Below are 19401 nucleotides of genomic sequence, written 5' to 3'. Positions count from 1 at the left end.
TAAACTGAGCTCTAATAACAAGTTGATAAAAATGGAGTTTGGTCTACTTAATTAAACACAATATTAGATTTTATGCCATCAGTGGAAACATCAAAGCCAATGAGATATCCTATTGTTTTGTCAGCTTGCAGTAGTCTGGAAACAGCTTCAGTCCCAACGTGCTTTTATAGGTAGAAAGATTTCAGGCAGAGGACAAATAAAGATCTGTGTGTGTGGATTTCAGTGTTGTAGACAGATGTGGTCTTACATGTGTTGCAGATGTAAGCATGACAGGAGGAGAGAAGCTCCTGAGTGGTGTGTGTAAGACTGCAGGTTATCAAGGTTACTCAGTTTAACAGTATGATTGCAGTATCAAAAACATCTAAAATGCTGTGAATAATAAAAAAGAGAGAAACTAATGAAATTCCAACCAGAATACTGAAATGAGTGAACACACTCTAACACTAAGCTAGAACAGCTCTGTAGGAGACGCCTGGGAATTAAACGTGCTGTTTGGTGTACTTCCACATCATGACCAGCACGTGGAGGCAGAGTCCTTCTTCTGCCGTCGGAGAACTCACATTTACAGTCTTTTCGGGCTCATGTTCAGACTTTATCACTAATATTATCACCTTTATTCTTTTATTTTTTTACTCGCATTTATCCTCTTTGGACTCTGAACCTCTGCATGTGTAAACACGAATATTCAGACTACATTTATAAATTCTGCGTTCATCAGCTGATCGTCTCTCTCTGTCTCGGCAGAAATGTTTCTGTCGAACTGTTCACTGTTTTTGTGTTTGGTCTGAATTTCTTTGCACAGTTTAGGAAGCTTTCACCCTCCGATTACTTTCCCTTCTCCTCCACCTCCTCCTGCTGCTCCCCACAGTGCAGGGAGGAGGAGAAAGGGAGGAGGAGAGAGGGAGGAGGAGAAAGGGAGGAGGAGGGCTCAGAGATCTGACGCAGTGAGCGGCTGCTCCTTTACTTCCACTCCCCGCTCCCAGGAAGCGACACGGAGGCTCGGAGAGCGCTCACAAACGCGCACATCCACCAGGACGGAAAGAGGCGGAGGACGGCTAATGGAGGCGATGAGGGCGGCGGCGATGACTGGAGGAGAAACGAGGCTCCGGAGCTTCGGTTTAAAGCCGGAGCTGTGAGCGCTGAGGTCTGCCTTTATTGTGTGCTGAGTGGCGCAGGAGAAAAGGATGCCTCCGCGGCCGCGCACACGCCTCCCGCTCCTCTCGACAAACTCGATCATTTCCCGACTCGAAGCGGATCGTCTGCCCTCTCAGGAGGAGGGTTTGTGGGTGAGGAGCGCGCTGATTTCTGAGGGACTCCGTCCACCATGCTGCCCGCTCAGGATCCATGAAAACTCTCAATGAAAACAAGGAGAAGGAGGAGGAGGAGGAGGGGTCCGGCTGCAGCGCCATGGAGGACAAGGAGAACAATCTGAAAACGGCCAGGCTGTGGAGGGATGCCGCCCTCCGCTCCAGGAAGCTGCGGAGCAACCTGAGGCAGCTCACTCTCTGCTCCAAAAACAACCAGATCATCCTGCCAGAGGACATAGCCGACATCGAGGCGCTCAACCTGGGGAACAACTCCCTGCAGGAGCTGCCGGACGGCCTGGGATCCTCCCTGAACAACCTGCGCGTCTTGGTCCTCCGCAGGAACAAGTTCAGCTCTGTCCCTAGGGTAGTGTTTGAGCTGGGGCGGCTGGTGGAGCTCGACATGAGCCACAACTGTTTGAGGAGCCTTCCTGAGGGCGTGGGGCAGCTGAGAGGGCTGAAGAAGTTGTGCATCAGCCACAACAAAATCCAGCACCTGCCAGCTCAGATCGGAGCTCTGCAGTCTTTGGAGGAGCTCGACATGAGCTTTAACGACCTGCACGATTTCCCCAGGTCGTTCTCCGGCCTCGCCCACCTGCGAACTCTGGATGCAGATCACAACAAGCTGAACCAGTTTCCCCCCGAGATCATGGCCCTCAGTGAGCTGGAGGAGCTCGACTGCTCTGGGAATAAGTTTGAGGTGTTACCGGTGGACGTTCGGAAGCTGCAGTCCATCAAAATCCTGTGGCTCAGCAGCCTCCACATGTCCTCCTTACCCCACACTTTCTGTCACCTGCAGCACCTGGAGAGCCTGATGTTGGACGGGAACCACCTCAGAGAGCTGCCCCCCTCCTTCGGCAGCCTGCAAAGACTCAAAATGCTCAATCTGTCCTCAAATGACTTTGAAAACTTTCCCCAGGTTATTTTGAGCATAACGGGATTAGAGGAGCTTTACCTGAGCAGGAATAGACTGATTCATATTCCAGAGGAAATCGGCCAGCTGGGGAAGCTGGTGAACCTGTGGCTGGACAATAACAGCATCACATATCTGCCTGACTCCATCGTGGAGCTGGAGAATCTGGAGGAGCTCGTTTTACAGGGTAACCAAATAGCCATTCTTCCAGATAATTTTGGAAAGCTTTCCAAAGTGAACATTTGGAAAGTGAAGGATAACCCTCTGATCCAGCCACCGTACGAGGTGTGCATGAAGGGAATCCCATACATCGCAGTGTATCAGAAGGAGCTTGCACACTCTCAGTTTGCCGTGAAGCCGCGGCTCAAACTGGTCCTGATGGGGACCCAAAACGCAGGGAAAACCCGGCTGAGGCAGAGCCTGGTGAGCACGCAGCAGGACGCCAGCAGTAACCAGGGAAACAAAGGAATTGAAGTCACCAACTGGGTGGCAGACGCTGATCGCCACCTCACGTTCCTTGTGTATGACCTGTCAGGGAAGCAAAACTACGACCTGATCAAACCCTTCTTTCTCTCCCCCGGTGCTCTCTACATTCTCGTCATCAACCTCAAAACGTACTCGCCCAAGAACTTTTACACCCATGTTGGGTATTTCCTTCACCTGCTCTGCGCCAAAGTGCCCCATGCTGTAGTCTGCTTGGTGGGCACGCACACAGACTTGTGTGCGGAGGTGGAGGTGGAGGAGAAGACTCTGGACATCCACAGGCAGATTGGCCTGCAGGAGAAGAGGGACATCCAGAGTTTAAGGGGGCTGGCACTGCAGGTGGACCAGGCTCTGGAGCAGGGCTACAACGTCCGCACCTCCAGCCCTCACATCCTCTTTTACGGTGTCACTGACAAAAACCTGAGGCGCCGAAAAGCCCAGCTGCAGTACATGCTGAACCACCGGCTGCAGATCCTCTCTCCTGTCCTGAGAGTTTGCTGCACAGGTGCTCAGAGGAACATCCCAAGGCTGAGGGAGAAGCTCATGTCCGTTGCAGAACACAGGGAGATCTTCCCCAACCTCCATCGTGTGCTGCCAAAGTCCTGGCAGATGCTGGAGGAGCTGCACTTTAAGCCCAAAGACCTGTGGCTCTCGTGGTGGGACTCAGCCCGGCTGGGCCTGCAGGCAGGGCTCACTGAGGACCGGCTGCAGAGCGCTTTATCCTACCTGCACGAGAGTGGGAAGCTGCTCTACTTTGAGGACAGCCTCACGCTAAGGGAATACGTTTTTCACAATCTTCCACGATTCATCGCAATTCTCAATGTGTTCTTCCAGAGGGATGAGTCCACCCTGCTGGACCGGCTCCTCTCTGAAGGGGAGAGGGGGGACAAGGGGCGAGTGAGTCTGGTCATAGAGGACGAGAAGGGAGAGAACCTCAGGGTCACCCATCTGCAGCACCACGTTGAGGGCTTCCTCCAGCATGGACTCCTACCCTCTAATGTCATCCGCTTGCTCCTCAGACCGCTCATCCAGACCCAGCAGGACCTCCATCTCATCATGGAGCTACTGGAGAAAATGGGGATCTGCTATTGCATAAACAAACCCCGCAGCAAGCCTCTGAATGGCGCGACTGTGTGGTACAAGTTCCCCAGCTACGTCAGCAGCGAGGAGGTCCAGGTGGATGCTTCAGCCGGCGGGAGCTCTCTGCCTCTGTGTAACTTCTTCTCTGTGGAGCAGCTGCACATCCAGTACAGTTTCCCTTTCCTGTTTCCTCCTGGATTGTTCGCACGCTTCAGCGTGCAGATCAACAGCCACGTGGTGCAGCGTTCAGACAGCAAGCACCAGATCTTCGCTTATCGGGGTAAAGTTCCCGTGGTGATCAGCCACCGGCCTGCCAAAGGAAAGCTGCAGGTGGAGACTCTTTCCATCGCCAGCCACGCCTCACTGCCCAACATCTGGACTGCCTGGCAGGCCATCACTCCACTGGTGGAGGAGCTGAACATGCTGCTGCAGGAGTGGCCCGGTCTGCACTACTCTGTACATGTTCTCTGTTCCAAGTGCCTCAAGAGAGGGTCGTCCAACCCACACGCCTTCCCAGGTAAGACCTCATTAATCTCCGTTTCACTCACCAACAGTCAGGATGGGGCTTTGTCCCATATACATGCAGATCAATCACAGACTCACTTATAGCTGTTTATATTAACACTGTTATATGAGTAAAAGTACTTCTGAGTCACTGTGTGACCCTTTTAACTGCTAATGGAAACCTGAATGCTGGATGCACAGGGCCGGACAAAAACTCCTGCAGGGCCACTGGGCAGGGATAGGCCCTCCAGACCCCCCCCCCCCCCCCCCCCCCCCCCCCCCCACCACACACACACACACACACACACACACAAATGTGTGTGTTATTATTATTTCTCAAAAGAAAACAGACAGATGGCAAGGACCGAGAAAAACTTTCTTTATGTCAAAAATTAGGAAATTTCTGTACTGAAACAGCTCAGTAGAGTAGAATAAACTAAAACAGCTCATAGAAGTAAAATAACTTAAGCTTTCATACTTAAGAGCTACTTTAGTTATATTTTTGTCACATTCTGTTTTATCGAACCATTATTTTGTTTTATCATTAATTATATTCACTATATTTCTGAGTGAGAGTAAATCTCACCGTTGATCTTATACAAAAACACAAAAGCATATGTTGTTTGTAATAAAAAATGAAAACTATTAAAGCTCATTAAAGTCAGTTAAAATGAAGTGAAAACATAATGTATTTTAATATGTATAGTGTGCTTTAATGTATTATCATTATTATTATTATTCCATTTTCTAAATGTAATAGTTTAAAGAAGATCGAGGTGATTTAAATGTTTTTCATTTAAAATTCCTTTATGTAGGAAACTAGTTGAGCTTGTTTCTTCAGAGGTTTTCAGGGTGGCTCTGTGAGTCTGGAGTCTGAGATGATGGATGTCTGATCTCTGATTTCACCTCAGCAGCAGTGCCTGCTTTTTATTCCTTTTTATGACTTATGGGGCGACTTTTATAGGAGTAAAACTGGCTAACAGCAGCAATGGGTTAATGACCCAGTGGAAGGTTGGGTGACTTTGTGCTTCACTGATTGCCTTTTTTAGCACTTTGGGCCGTTTATTCCATTATACTGAAGAGGAAGCAGACGTTTCTCCAAACGACGCTGTAGACCGAAGGGTTTTGAGTTTTCTTTGAGTGTAATGGACTTCACGGTGTTTCTGCTTCCTGTTTGACTTCACTGTAACATGAGCGTGACATTTACCTCCACAGATTCGCTTTAGTGCTTCTGCGGCTCCTGTTAATCAGATTCAGTCACGCCCTGAATCTCAACGAGGCTCCATGAAACATGCAGAGGATGCCTCAGAGAGCTGAACAAAAGCCTCTGACATCAGGTTAGACAGAGAGGAGGAGGAGGTGCACAGAGGTGCAGGATGCCCCCCTCCCTCCCCCTCTCCCAGCCTCGGGGACATAGTTAATCCTGCTGCTTGTGTTTGCAGCTGCAGTGTGACCTGCTTTCAATGCTGCACCCGTAAAGTGGTCAGCAGAGTCACGTGATGCGATGTAAGGTGTCGCTTACATCATGCTGCTTTTATTGGATTTATTCACATTAGATCATCAGCAGCCCAGCGCAGGCTCACTCAGCTCAGAGCACTTTTTAAAGGAAGAAAATTGGTTTTCTGACACACACACTCCCACAGGAGGAGATGTGCCACAGTCCTTATCCTGTGGGGAAACACCCAGAAGTTTCTCTTTAGTCCTCATGAAGCTCCAGGAGGTGGAGTTGATATTTACTGTCATTTAAACAAGCCAAATAACCAGCTGACTAATCAATAATCAAAGTAATCGTTTGCGTGAACGTCGATCAATGATAATCAGACTGATGCAGACAAAAGTCTCTGTCTGCTCTGGGAGATCTTCAGGCTCTGATCAGGATCAGCAAGTTGGGGGACAAAATAAAAGGGTGGAAGCACAAAGGGTGTTTCTCAAACACGTGAGGTCAGTACCGATAAAGAAGTCGTCTGATATTCTCAGTTTTAGTGCTGTGAATCTGCTGTGATATTCATTTTTATTATCTAAAGTAGATGTTCTTGATGAAGCTGATCTGCGTTGTTTCATTCATGCTTTAGTTTGTGTCGCTGAGTTTTTGGGGTTTCTTCTCCCGACTGTCACCGGGTTCTGCACAGAGCAGTCTGCATTTTCTCTCTGACCTTTCAGTTTAAAGTTCTTCTGACGTGACACGTCATGATTTAGTTTTTCCACCTTCTGTTGTCCAGTTTTGTTTAGTGTGTGAACTGGAGCCTCACTTTCCTGTTCTTACTGACAGGAATGACACAGTGTGCTCTTCAATTGCTGCAGCTCATTTGCTGCTAGGTTCAAAGATACTGTTCTGCATACTTTGGATGTAACAGGTGCTTATTTGAGTTCCTGTTACCTTCTATCGGCTTGCTTTCCATAGAGCGGCAGTATTATATTTTTTCTGTAAACTCAGAGATGTTTGTGGGAAATGGCAGCACATCAGCAGTTTCTGAAACACTCAGACCGACACCATGCCACACTCGGTGACTTACTGTAGATCAGCTTTCTTCATCAGTCCTATCCCCAGTTTGAACTTCAGCAGGCATCTCGGCCACGTCTACATGACTAAATGCACCGAGCTGCTGCCACGTGATTGACTGATTAGATACTGATGAGCAGTTGAACAGATATCTCTAATAAAGTGGCTGAGCGTCAACCCCATTTTGGAGTCGGTGCAATCAAATTCAAAACATTCTCATCCTGAGGTGTCACATGGACCCTGCAGATCTTCACCTGCTGCTCAGTTTTAATCAGCATGTTGGTTCATTAACCCTCTGCAATGAGAAATGTCGAGTCAGTTTGAGTAAGTTTTCTTGCAGGGTCAACAAAGAACTGTATTTAAAGTTAAGTAAACACACCCTGCTTGATAACAGAGGATGATGAACCCTGGGAATGAAAACCGCCCATCATATCTGACTGTAAAAACTGAAACACATTTTTTAAAATGAGCAAAAAAAAAGATCAATAATTGTGTAATAAATGTGGATTGCACAACACTGGTCACTATATTCTTCATTTCCAGTTAATACAGCTGCTGTTATTGTGTATATATTTATTTATATTTCTTCATACATTCTTATATAGTTCTATATTGTGTATTTTGTTGTACAGTTATTTTATTTTCAACTTTAATTTATATATTTTATCTTATTCTTTCCCAGTTAAATTTACCCTTCATTCTAAATTGTGTTGTACAGTTATTTCATTTTTAACCTTAATTTATATTTTATTCCTTCCTAGTTAAATTTACACTTTTTAATTTTTCATATTTATTTCCTATCTTATTCATAGCCTTTTCCTTTTTTTTTCTTTAGGTCACGAGCAGTTGTCCAAGCATTTCACTACATATCGTACTGTGTATGACTGTGTACGTGACAAATAAAATTTGAATTTGAATTTTGAATTTGTAATTTCAAGGTGGACCCTGCCTGGTCTGAAATATTTGATGCAAATATGATTCATGATGTTCAACGAGTCGTTTTATAGCTTATAAGAGAGAGAAAGTCCTCCGTGAGAGCTCCATGAGCTCGAACACGTCAGGCAGTTCTCTTTTTCCTTTCATTCGTGGAAAAAGAAAGCAGATCTTCTTCTTTTTCTTTTTTTTTTTTTTTAAAGAGAACAACTTTGTTAGTGGGCAGCCGTGGAGTCACTTCCTCCCAGACATCAAACTCAGAAAAAAGGGTTTGTTTTGCAGGGAAAGTCCAGCAGCGGCTGTCAGAGGAAACAGGCTTCAGGTTCAGTGAGCGGACGCAGGTGCTGCCCCGCTTCACGATTAGATAACAGAATGTGGACAGTTTAGAGTTCTTATGATTATTTTGGTGTAAAGGTTTGATTCATGTCACAGGGAAAAAAAAAAAGAAGACAAAAAGATCTAGAATCCTTTAAAAAAATGAACACAAGTAAACTCTGAACAGAACGTGCAGACGTCACGGTTAGCTGGTCAAAGCTCGGCTGCTGCCAGAAGCAGCCAAACTGCAGTTCCTCTGACGTCCAGCAGAAACTCCAGCAGTGACTCAGTTTTCTTACTGTGGGTAACAAAAACCAGAATAGGAGATTGTGGGGATCCACTCTATTATCAATCTTCTGCTTTTTTATTCATATTTAAAGATATACTTGTTTGTTAAAGCACAAAATGTTTCCTCCTTCATGACACCTGTATGGAGGAGAATGTTTTCATAACTCACCTGTTTTAAGGCTTAAACTTTGCATGATTATGGGTGTGGCTGACAGGTAGATGGTTGTAGTTGTTACTTGTCTTCGAGGCTTCACCTGAACTGGATCTGTGGAGCGTGTTTGTGCTGTTGGAGACTTTTGAAGCATTTTTAATGACCTGATCTAATTAATAACGTGGCTGCAGTGAGGTAATTGTACTAACAAAGCATCCATGAAGCTTCAGTTGTGCTGAGTGAAATTTGAGGGTTTTGATTGGATGTTGCTGAGAACAGTTAGCAGGTATCTGAGTCTGTGGATGCAGACTAACCTGGTTGTTTAAAACTGTACTCTGTGGTTTGATTATCATCACTTAATGAAAGAGAAAATCTTCAACATGTGTGAAAACTGATATTCTATTATTTTATTATTTTATCGATAGAGGTCAGGTGGTTTTTTTGGGGGGGGTTTTAAACTGTTAAACAGGATGAGAGGAGCAGCTGTTATTGGATAATCGAGGTCAGCAGGCAGTGAGGAAAAAAAGGGACTTGTTTTGGTCCTCTAACAGTGTCCACAAACACACACACTCTCATACCTTTGCAAGCAGATCTGCCCGTTAACGCTGGTCAGCAGAATGTTTCTTCGGGCCTTTTATGGTCATGATATTTTTGGCTGCCGAGTGTTGATCAGTTCGGCTCCAGGGAGTCGAACAGACTAAACATAGTTTGTTCTCGCTGTGGAAGGAACTGAAAAATGTTTGCGTTTTCTCACACTGTGTTGTGTTTCCTCCGTTTGTCTCGCTTCACTGTGACCTCAATGCAAACTCTGCAGCAGGTTCGACCCGTCCTTTGGGGCCCCGGGGTGCACACTGTACATGGCACTGTCATTATTCCCTGACTCACCTGTGAGCTACGCGGATGATTTCTTCATCAATTTATCAGTGATATCAGTATGACTGACCACAGTTCTGATATTTGATGATCCGTTTTTTTAAATTCATTTTTATGTGAAAACTTGTTGTTTTCAAGCTCTGAGATCTGAGGCTTGTGGAAATGATGGAGGCGTCCAACTGAAACACCTATTTGCGAATGCTTTGTCAGTTTTCAGTCTATATATCTTTTTGAAGCACAGATCATCTGTTACAGGTTTTTTTTAAAAACATTTAGACTGTAAAATAAAATGGTAATAATTAGTCAGAGGAGCTCTGTGTGCACATATCGAGCAAAAATACTGTTTGTTCTTCACTGTGAAACACACCACGCTGATGGCTCAACTGTTTGCTTTTGACTGAGTGCACACAAGTGTGGTAAACCTGTGACCTTCACCTCACAGAGTTCACATTGACTGTGCAGAAACTTCTAAAACGGTCTTTATCAGCCCGACTCTGGGTCCTTAATAACAGTTTTGTCGTTTAAAGGTTGCTTCTGATAGCATTTCACCTCTGACCAGCTGTTAAAAAAGAGGGAAAAGTTGTAAAACTGTTGAGTTATTTTAAAATCTAAGAATTATTGTAAGATCATGCACTTTCTGATTTGTAGTGATGCATGCGCTCATCATTCTGTTGCTTTCTTCTACAATCTGCATGTGGTGTATGTTGTCCATCATGTATGTATGTATGTGTGTGTGTGTATGTGTATATATATATATATATATATATATATATATATATATATAAATAAATAATTAGGGGGTACAACGATATTCTTATCGATATTGAACCGTTCGATACAGTGCTTTCGGTTCGGTACGCATATGTATCGAACAATACAACATTTGTAATTTATTTTATCAATTTTCCTTCTGACGATGCTGTCTGTGTGGAGCGCTCAGTGAATCTGCGTTCGACTACTCCGCCTAGGCTGCACTGTCGAGCGCAGATCCACTGAGCGCTCAACACAGACAGCATCGTCAGAAGGAAGAGCGCAGGGCAAGCTAGCAGACAGAAGTTAAGCTCTCCTTGCAACATGGCAAATTGAACTTCCCCCACTCTCATTCAGATCTGGCGTTTGGAATTATTTTGGTTTTCATGTGACGTATGACCCTGAAGGTAAGCGCGTCATGGACTAAAGTAAAACAGTATGTTGGATGTGCCATGCAATGCTTAATTACATGGGTGGGAGCTAGCGTGTTAGCGCAGTTAGCTCCTTAACGTGTTGGCCGTCTAGCCCCATGCACGGGGCGATCAGGGGTAGCTCGTTAACGGAGATTTGCCGTGTTGTGGCGTTAAGGTCATTTCAACGAGATTAACCTGAAAGCACTAGTGGGAACACAACGAATATGACTGCACATTTACATCATCCTAGTGCAAAGACAAGTGGAAGCAGACAAAAATGACAAGCATGCTACAAACTTTACCCGAGTCATTTAGACAGCCATTAGCACATGATTCTCCTTATGGGGACCTGATATGTTTAATATGCTGCTGAGAATATAGCCCAGAAGAAGCGGATAGTATAGCTTTTATTTTGGAAAGAGACATTTCTCTGTAATAAACTCTCTTTTCCAAAGATGAGTGATTCCTCAATCAGATACAGGGCTTGCGATATCGCTAGCCCGACGTCCTGGAGCTAGCGATTTTTCCAGTCGGGCTACCAAAATCTATCTCTGCCCTGCCCGGCGGGCTATCATAGGAAGGAAAAATATATGTCAATGCTTTTGCATTCTTTCGGAAATGTAGCTGGGTTATTATGTCATTGGCATCGGTGAGCCACTGTCAATATGTGACATATTGAAATCACGTTTGAATTTGCGCTTGTTTTTTGCTTTCACTTTGCAATCGTGCGAACTGTGTATAGAGAGCGACAGCACTGATCTGTGAGTGATGATAATTTGTGCACCAATTCCTCTGACATCGTCTTATCAATCGTTAGCTTACTATGCAAACATGACAAGTGAAATCTCCCGCAGCTTAAACATGTGAGAGGTTGATCGCGCAGAGAATCGCTGAGCTTATGTGAGTCCGTGTGTAAAAGCAGCAGGATATATATTTTAGTTCTGCTGAGCCAAATAAGAGAGGTCAGGGTGAAGAAGTGACAGCCAAAGAAAAGCTTACCACAAAACGGAAAAGTTATGACAAATCAGACTATAAGGCAAAAAGAAAGTGCAGCTTTATGGTTTCATGGACAAAATCATTTCTGTGGCTGCAATATGACGAGCTAAATAACCAGGGGTGCACATAAGTGGTCCGCAGGTGCGCATTCGCTGTCAAAATAAAAAACACGCACAAGGGTTAGGGTTAAATTTAAAAACTGTACTTTTGAGTTAAAATATATATTTATAATTTTAATAAATGACAAATTAAAAATGCATGAACATTTTTTTTGTATCGAAAAAATATCGAACCGTGACACCGAAGTATCGAACCGAACCGTGAATTTTGTGTATCGTTGCACCCCTAATAAATATATATATATATATATATATATATATATATATATATATATATATATATATATATATATATATATAAATAATATGCAGGCTGTGTAAAGATGCCCCAGAGACAATCCAGCACATAACAGCAGGGTGCAAGATGCTAGCAGGCAAGGCATACATGGAACGCCATAACCAAGTGGCCGGCATAGTGTACAGGAACATCTGTGCCGAGTATAACCTGGAAGTCCCGAGGTCAAAATGGGAGATGCCCCCAAGGGTGGTGGAGAATGACCGAGCTAAGATCCTGTTGGACTTCCAGATACAGACGGACAAAATGGTGGTGGCTAACCAACCGGACATAGTGGTGGTAGACAAACAGAAGAAGACGGCCGTAGTGATCGATGTAGCGGTTCCGAATGACAGCAATATCAGGAAGAAGGAACACGAGAAGCTGGAGAAATACCAAGGGCTCAGAGAAGAGCTAGAGATGTGGAGGGTGAAGGTAACGGTGGTCCCCGTGGTAATCGGAGCACTAGGTGCGGTGACTCCCAAGCTAGGCGAGTGGCTCCAGCAGATCCCGGGAATAACATCAGAGATCTCTGTCCAGAAGAGCGCAGTCCTGGGAACAGCTAAGATACTGCGCAGGACCCTCAAGCTCCCAGGCCTCTGGTAGAGGACCCGAGCTTGAAGGATAAACCGCCCGCAGGGGCGTGCTGGGTGTGTGTATATGTATATATGTGTATATGTGTATATATATATATATATATATATATATATATATATTACACACATGACTGTCAGTATGACAGTCCCGATGCCTTTTGTTGTAGAACTAACATTAAAATGATTTAGGGAAATAATTTAAGATGACTATAGTTTGATCATTTGGCTGATCGGCTCAGCTGTAAAATAACTTGTATATTTCACGTTGTTTTGGCTCCTCGGGGAGTCTGGACCTTCACTGTGACTGGTGGGTATTTCTGTCAGCCTGAAGCAGTCGATGTTAAATACCTCTCTGAGCTTCATTGGAAGTCATGTTGGTGCCAAATTAGACAGCAGTCAAAATAGCTTCTGCTCGAACATCCTGACTTCACAGCTCCGACTCATTGGAGCTTCAGGACCTGACAGGAAAGACTTAGTCTGAGCACATGCCCACAACGTGTCCTCCACAACAATCCTCAGACTGGAAACCCAAAACCCAAACAGACCCAAAGAGACTGTACTCTCACTGACAGTAACTAAGAGTTTATATTCTGTATTTAGAATTTATTTATTTATTTAATCTTTAACAGAAGTGTGCGTGCGTGTGTGAGAAGGACGTGTTGCGGCTGTGGTCTGAGCACTTTCACTCTTGTTGTGCATCTCCAGTTAATCCAGTTAGAGGATGTGCTGGGATTAGCCCGGGTCCGATGCAGAGCCTCTTTAACTGTCGTGCTGCAGTCAGTGCAGTCTGTATGCGACCTACCTGCCCGTCAGGTGTTCACGCCCTGCAAATGCCGACCTCCCGCACTTTGTGTTTTCACCGCACAGAGGTGGTTTAGCCTCAGGCTGCCGTGGCGTCGCATGTTTGCCCATTCTGAACCTGAGCCAGGTATCAGTCTGGGCGTGTTCAGACTGGAGGCTCCGACTTTGGATTAACTCACTGAGCTGTTTGTCTGAGCAGGATTTCATTGGACGGGACATAAATCAAATTTAAATCATTTGATATGGAAATATGAAAACAGGGAGCCTCCTGGGAACACATTTTAAAGACATTTCCATATGTTTTTTTAATCACCGTGACGATGTCACAGGTTTTTACTGACTTTAAAAGTTCAGCCTTGAGCAGATGTAGTGTGTAAGCAAGCATCATCTGATTCTCACTCTGAAAGCAGAGTCACAGATTGTCTGGCAGATAATAAATCTTGTGTATGCCAGCTAAAGGCTTTTGTGTGACTGCTGTCAGCAGCCTTTCACCAAGCATCGGCTGAGCACTCACGGAGCAGTAGAGCTGGGCGATATGAGATTTTTTCATATCACGATATGTTTTTTTCATTTCAGGCGATAACGATATCTATCACGATATAAGCCAAATAACTATATTTGTAAGATTTAAATGTGCCGTTGCTCACAAGTAAAATGTGAAATAATCAGCAGCTTGTTTTTATTTAAATATTTATTTCCCATAATAAGTTCAACAGGGTAGATGTACTTAAGGAACATGAGACTTTTTCAGATAAATAAAGGCAAATATTGCAAACTATACAAAAGGCAGCCGCTAAAGCGTTTAAGTTTCAAAATAGATCAAACAAAACAGGCTACTAAATTGTCAATTCCACTTAGAAACCAAATATTAATTATAAAAATAAATCTTAGTTTGTTTTACAGAAGAACAGACAAAAGGTCTATCGCAATAGTTTGATTTTTCTATCGAGAAAAAGTTATTTCGCAATACATATCATTATCGTTCTATCGCCCAGCTCTACGGAGCAGTGATTTTTATAAATCACTTGTTTAAATTCTATCATGAGTCCACATGTGTAATGAGCCTCTAAAGATCTAGTCTGAAAAGTTTTACACTCAAACCAGAGTTTTAATGGAAGCAGTAACCTTCAGAGATCACTGTAACAAAAACCAGAATGGGGCATTGTGGCGTTCCACAGGGCTCGATTATCGGTCCTCTACTTTTTATTCATGTTTAAATTATAACACAAAATTTTTCTTCCTTTATAACAAATGTACAGAGGTAAACTCGGGTAAAGTTCATATCCTATTATCAGACTGTGATGAAAACTTTTCACATTTAATTTTTCAACCAAACTTAAAACATTTCTTTTTAACTCTTTACCCCTTAAACACCTACTAAATGTAACCCTTGTTTTCTCTTTTGCGACTTTTGCAGTTTAAGATTTTTTTTTTAATTAAGACATCAGAGAATGAAGGGTCATTATTTTTCTTTGCCTTGTGATGTTTGCTTGAACAAAGAATCCGTCACTGAGGCGTCCACAGCTGTCACACGGCTCATAAACATCTCAGTGTGTGAAGAATCCGCTGTGAGGCCTTCAGAGCATCTGTGATGGTCTCAGGTGAGCAGTTACCTGTGTGTGAGGATGAGGAGCGACATGTCTGAACTCGTCAATGTTTTCACTGAGTGCCTAAAAGAGGAACTCGTGCTGGATCTGACGTCATAAACAATGAAAGCAGTTTATTTTAGACGCTCCATTTATGGTTGTTTGGGAGCTTTCGGTGAGATCATGTGACCTTCACCGGACAAACACTGATGTTATCACTTTGGGGAACTTTGGTCTGTGCTGGAATAAAGAAGCAGAAAGTTTGTGGTTTGTTCTCAGATGATGAGTGATGGTTGGCTTTCAGGCCACCTGTTCAGACACGTCCGGTTTCTGTGAAGTTTCAGCACCAGACTCGAGCTTCGCCTTGATGGGACAACCTGACAGGCATTTGTGTTCTTTCTGTTCATGTGAGTGACACATAATGAGATGGTGAGAAAGGCAATCCCGTTACATCACCACACTGTAATCCCGCTCTGTTTGCTCAGACATGTGACTGGCAGCGTGGAGGATTTCCTCATCATCTGACCGCAGATGAGTCGACCTGAAGAGAGTCATCAGGAGAAGGGATGGGAAATAAAAGGAGCTGAAGACCACTCCTGATGTGTAATCTAGCTTAGAGTTAGAGAGTTACTCATGCTCAGAATGGATGAGTCATTTAACTTCTGCTTTTAGACCAGAAACGCTGAGCGCAGACGTGCTGTTTGCAGCATGGCCTTTTGACTCTGAAAAAAACAAGTGTAACTGAACATTCATCAGTTTTCAGAGTTTTGACGGCTAAATCACAGCCTGGCCGCAGCAAGGTGTTTGGCTGCTGAAAGCACTGCTCCCCGCGAGCAGCTGTTTGTCAGCTCAGTAAATTAGGAATCCCGACACCCTTAACATCAGCCCTGCAGCTACTCAGAAAGCAGCCGCCGCTCACAATAAGAACACATCCGTTTGTCTCTACAGTTTCCTTCCAGGTTTATTGCTGGCACTGTTGGCTTTATTTAGACAGCACTGGGCCTGCCGGAGGTGGAAACTCAGCCTCAATCTTTCAGTCAGCAGCTTAGACAATAAACGCACCGCGGGAGGCTCGTTCATTGATCGCAGCTCACAGTTTCAGTGGAATTTAAGAAGGTAATGTGGAAAGTGAAAAGTGGGAGCAGCTCAGTGAGGGCTGCAGGAACGCATTTGTTCCCTGGATGCAAACACAAACCACGTCTGGAACACAATGTGTGTATTTAAGATGATTTTTATGGGGATGTTAAACCGCCAGAAGCCTGATTTATGGTTTCTGTGCACAGACTGATGTGGACTTTGAGCCCAGCAGACAGTTAGAGCTGACACTGGTCTGCAGTGTTGGTGTCCTGTGCAGCACACACTAACACTGCAGTATCAATGGCCTGTCACTGAACCTACCTGTCCCTGGGTTTTTTGCACCTTTTGGCTTGCTTTCCAACAACTACTGAACACAAAAGTTTGCAATTTTTGGAGCAGCATATTCCTGCTCTGATTTCACCACTGGCTGAACCTCTGACGTTTACATTGTTTGTATTGTACATACATCCAACTGTACATCCTGCAGTTACTATGTACAGAAAACAAACTTTGTTCATGCTGCAGCTCTTTAACCTTTAACCTTATATTCCGGCTCTCTCTGTATGTAAAACTGTTCTTTTGCACGTCTGCTTAGAAGCAAACTCCATTTCCTGTTTCAGCACTTTGCACAGCGACAAAGTTAAATCTAATCTCCATTCTGCAGATAAGAAACTCTTCATGTCTCATTAAATTCCATATTTAAAATGTTTTGGCTGACACACTCCCATAAGGCCTCTAACCCAGTGAAGACCAGCTGCTTTTATTTCACGTTTTCAGCTTTGTGATCAAAAAGCAGATTTAAAAAAAGTCACGGCTGAAACGGGCGGAATATTTGCCCTTGCTTCATATTTACTTTGTAGTTATCCTCCTGTGATGGCACAGAGATCTCGCCTGCTCATAGAGTTCTTCTACAGGAGCGCTGCTTTATTAACTTTTACACATTCAGTGATTACGAGCTCTGGACAGATGGATCCAATCGCCACAGCTGCCGTCGTCATGCTGACCCACTGTTTGCTGAACTGAACAGTCTTCAGCCATAAAAACCACTGAGATACAAACACAGGACTGCAGTGAGGAGAACCGCTGCGCTCACTAAACCAGAGCATTTACAGTCCATTAGTCTGACCTCCAACACGTTACCGCAGCCTTTTTCTTTTCCCGTCATCGGAGAGGGAGCAGGCACAACGTGCTGCTTAAGGTTAAAGTGTCACACTTGAAGCTTTTTGCCTCCTACTTCCTGTTGTTTCCAGTTTGTTAAACTCTGAGTTCAGTCAGATTTGGTGCTTTAAGCTGTAATTCATGTTTTTGAACCACGAGGTCAGGCCTTCAGATTCTTGTCTGGTTAAAATGAGCTTTCGGTTTTTTGACCCCCAGTTCTTGTCGGTTCTCGTCGGAGCAGCTGGAGCGTTTCTCATCGCCTTCTCCTCTGAACACGCCTGCAGTGTTTCTGGAGTGTGAGGATGAGGAGATCTGCTGTCTGTTGGTCTGTCGGCCTGAGACTGAGTAACACAGGAAGTGTGTGTGTGTGTGTGTCTGATATTTAGCGCTCTGCTTATTATCAGGATTATGTAACAGCGCTGTGGGGTCATGTGATCAGACTGCAGGATAATGACCTCGCAGAGCAGAGGACGTCGAAGAAGCTCCGACTGGTTTCACTAAAACACTGAAAACAGTCCAGATACATGATGTGATGAGAAGAGCCTGATCTTGAAGGACAGCGTCGGTTCATTTGAGGCTGGTTGATCCTCGACATCTGTTGACATGTTCAGAGTGAAGGTGCATGGCAGAAACAGAGAAGATAACGCGGCATTCACAGGGAGGTGATGAACATGAAAATAAAAAAGATGTGGGTTTTATATTCAAACAGTTTTTAAAACAAATAGATGTTGAGAGTGATCGTATGCATGAAGATGTTTGAGTTAAGGAGGATAAATGCAGACATATTTCATGTTTCTCTCCCGCCTGTGTATTGTCTTGAGTTCACCTGCACCATTATAACATTTTACTTTCTGTTTCCCTGTTTGTAGCTCGCTGTGTTACTGCCCTTTTCTTCTCCTGAGTGAGTTCACCTGAACCGTTCTGTCCAATCTTTACTTTATTTTCTGCCTTATTATTATTCATTTGACTTCACCTCTGCATTACTGTCCCTCTTTCATTCTTTCACCTTTTCTCCTTTCTTCCTGTTCTCACCCTTGTTGTTGTCTTCACTGTCCCGGGTTCACCTGTGTTGTATTTTCCTCTGCTCGGTGCGCAGCTTTGTTTATCCTGTGTATCCTGGTTCTGTTCCAGAGCCTCACTTGCTTTCTGTCGTGTAGCAGAAACGTTCTTTACTTACCTGCTCACTGTTTTTGTGCAAGCGCATCGCTGTGACGCGAACTCTGTCATATTGAAACCAGAAGTTGGGTCACAGCACGCCAGCCTGAGTACGTCAGGGTGGAAAAATTGTGACCTTTCCAAAAAAGATCCCTTTTGTAAAATGTTTGCTTTCTGTCTGACTGAAAGGAAACACTGAAATACGCTTCCTGGAACTGAGATTTCCATCGGGGGCATTCAGCGGTTTACATAATCAGCTCGTTTATTCAGTTTTATGTTGGAGGAGGTGGGAAATATACCACGCTGAAATAACCCCAAATTATCTGCTCAGCTGTAAACCATTTAATGTCATTACACAACAGCTGGACACACACACACAGAGGGCGAGTGGAGGATTATTAGCAGCAGATTTCTGGGGAATCCCGGAGTTTTGGAGAGAAAGCCGAGGCCGGGATGTGAGAGGAGCTTCAGGCTGTTTTGCACAGGGAAGTGAAAGTTTCTGACGTTTGTTCTATTTAACGATCAGAGGAAATAGAAATGCTTCATCATGAATCCTCCTTACATTCAGAAGAAGTGAGATATGTCCGTGGTAGTAGTGTTGGTGAGTTTCACAGCAGCTGTGCCGATCCTGAGCGGTTTTAATAGTTGCCTGTGAAGCTCAGATTCTCTGGCAGGTAAATCACCAGAACAGAAACACAGACGGTCCATCGTTCACTGTTTGGATCCTCAGCAGCGTGATCACATTCCTCTCATACCTCCACAGCAGAGATTGCCGTTAATCCTGCTGCTCGGGTAGCGTGGCTGCGCTCAGACCTGCCGGCTGACCGGCTGCAGTTATTTCTGGTGGTTTTCCTGCGCTCTGGAAGTAGGCCACGCATTCCTGAGGATCGGCCTCACTGCCAGTACAGCTGCTGATCACAGGAGATTAGCGGTGCGGTCACGGTATCTGGGTCTGCCAGAGTCTGAGGCGGCTCTCTGAGACTCATCCCGCCACCTCATTCTGCTCCATTTCACATATCCTGGATTTTATGGAGTGCAGATCCTGCTCGCACACTTCCTTGACTCAGGGCGGCAGAGCTCACTGCTCAGCGGCGTTCAAACTGATGCTACTGTTAGGTTACAGAGCAGAAAT

At 44.6% G+C, this 19401-nt stretch overlaps 1 protein-coding gene across 2 annotated transcripts in view; it reads left to right on the top strand.

The window, feature by feature from the left end:
- Positions 1-931: 931 nt before the first annotated feature.
- mfhas1 (multifunctional ROCO family signaling regulator 1) overlaps positions 932-19401 on the top strand; it is a 29025-nt gene continuing 10555 nt past the window's right edge. For both annotated transcript variants that reach the window (XM_004561858.3, XM_004561857.3), the window contains exon 1: positions 932-4297. In XM_004561858.3, the coding sequence (XP_004561915.1) occupies positions 1345-4297 (2953 nt within the window). In that variant the 5' untranslated portion in view covers positions 932-1344. The remainder of the gene's footprint in view (positions 4298-19401) is intronic.

This window comes from Maylandia zebra, linkage group LG7 (assembly GCF_041146795.1).
Source record: "Maylandia zebra isolate NMK-2024a linkage group LG7, Mzebra_GT3a, whole genome shotgun sequence".
Taxonomy (NCBI): domain Eukaryota; kingdom Metazoa; phylum Chordata; class Actinopteri; order Cichliformes; family Cichlidae; genus Maylandia; species Maylandia zebra.
The sequence above is the reverse complement of the archived record's forward strand: the minus strand, read 5'-3'. Positions and strand labels throughout refer to the sequence as shown.